The following is a 1,582-nucleotide window of genomic DNA, read 5'->3' on the forward strand; positions in this document are numbered from 1 at the left end:
GCGTGGATGACGGACTGGAAAATGCTATTGGTGCTTCCTTTTAATTGCGATGTTTCTTTCACTTGCAGGCGTTGTCTGCTATTGTGGCTGTCGTGGTGGCTTCGCCTTCCCCGGACGAGACCGCTTACAAAATCCCCCGAGTGGGAACTGGAAGACGCTCCCAGTACTACGTCCGACACAGGGACGGCACCTTTAAGTATGGCCACGACACCGGCGAGGGCGCCTTCGAGACCGCACGCTCATCAGCAATCGGGGAGCAACGCGGCGCCTTCGGTTATGTGAACCCTGAGGGTCAAACAGTTAACCTGCAGTACGAAGCAGGGCAGTCCGGATTCGTCCCTAAGGGCACCCATCTCCCGGCCACACATCCGGACTTCGACACTGCTCACGCTCTGGCCCGCAATCGCAGACCTTTCCGCGACCCCTTGGCCGACCCCAACGCCGACCCTTCCTACGGCTTTACCTTCCAAGGAGACGAGCACGCGCGCTCGGAACTCAGCGACGCCAGCGGCAAAGTGCGTGGCTCATACTCTTACATCGACGAAAATGGACGAACTCGCTCCTACACCTACACAGCTGGAAGTGGCATTGGCTTCGTCATTGAAGGGGACGACCTGCCACAGGATCCACTCAATCCCAGCTCTACTCCCGCAGCCACTAAACTCTCCTCTGCACGACTGCACTTCCCCGCAGTGGTCAACCAGCAACTATCCCGCTCTGGTCCACTCCGCGTACAGACTTATGCCGCTTCTCCCAGCGCTGCAACGCCCAGGCGACCCGTGGAACAGGCCAACGTGAAAACTTCTCTCGCTCTGGACGGTCGACAGTCGTTCGACTTCCACACCTCCACTCACTCCCGAGGAGAAACGGCCGACGCCAATAATAACGTGGTTGGAAGCTTTGCCTTCACCTCCGTGGACGACGGACAGAGAAGAAGTGTGCAGTATAAGGCTGGAGCTGACACAGGATTCGTAGTGGAAGGAGACCATCTGCCTCGCGGCCCAGCGGTTCCCGGAGCGCCCCTCGGGATTCCTTCGGGGAACATTGTTCCTGTGAGAGAAACTCCCTTCGTCGACCCTCTGGCAGACTCCAATGCTGATGCCTCTTATGCCTTCAATTATCAAGAACAAGGACAATCCCGAACTGAGACCAGCGACCAAGACGGCACTGTACGAGGCTCGTACACGTACACCGACGACGAGGGAAGAGTCAGGACGCTGACCTACACTGCAGGGAAGGGCATCGGCTTCGTGGTGGAAGGCGACGGCGTGCCCGAAGCGGAGACAGCCACTTCAGGCGTACTGTCTTACTCGTCGCCGTCTGTTCACTCTGTATCATCAGTTGTTTCACCGTCTGCTTCGTCAGCGTCGTCGGTGAGTTCACCATCTGCCATTCCGTCGTCCTCAGCAGCAGCTGGCAGTCATTTCAGCTATTCTTCGGGACGAGATTTTCAGCTACGTCAGTACAACGTAAATGAGAATCCGGACAAAGTGGGTTACGTTTTAACTTTCAACAATTAAGCCTTTGCACCAACGACTGATTATGTCTTCCTGTATTTCATACCTACATGTTTAGTAATTGC

The 1,582-nt window shown here is 56.1% G+C and overlaps 1 protein-coding gene across 1 annotated transcript in view; it reads left to right on the forward strand.

Moving 5' to 3' along the window:
* LOC119591751 overlaps positions 1-1,528 on the forward strand; it is a 2,160-nt gene extending 632 nt beyond the window's left edge. Inside the window, exon 3 of the mRNA XM_037940497.1 lies at positions 63-1,528. Coding sequence (XP_037796425.1) covers positions 63-1,520 — 1,458 coding nt within the window. The 3' untranslated portion in view covers positions 1,521-1,528. The remainder of the gene's footprint in view (positions 1-62) is intronic.
* The last annotated feature ends 54 nt before the right edge of the window (positions 1,529-1,582 follow it).

This window comes from Penaeus monodon, chromosome 29, assembly GCF_015228065.2.
Source record: "Penaeus monodon isolate SGIC_2016 chromosome 29, NSTDA_Pmon_1, whole genome shotgun sequence".
Classification (NCBI taxonomy): domain Eukaryota; kingdom Metazoa; phylum Arthropoda; class Malacostraca; order Decapoda; family Penaeidae; genus Penaeus; species Penaeus monodon.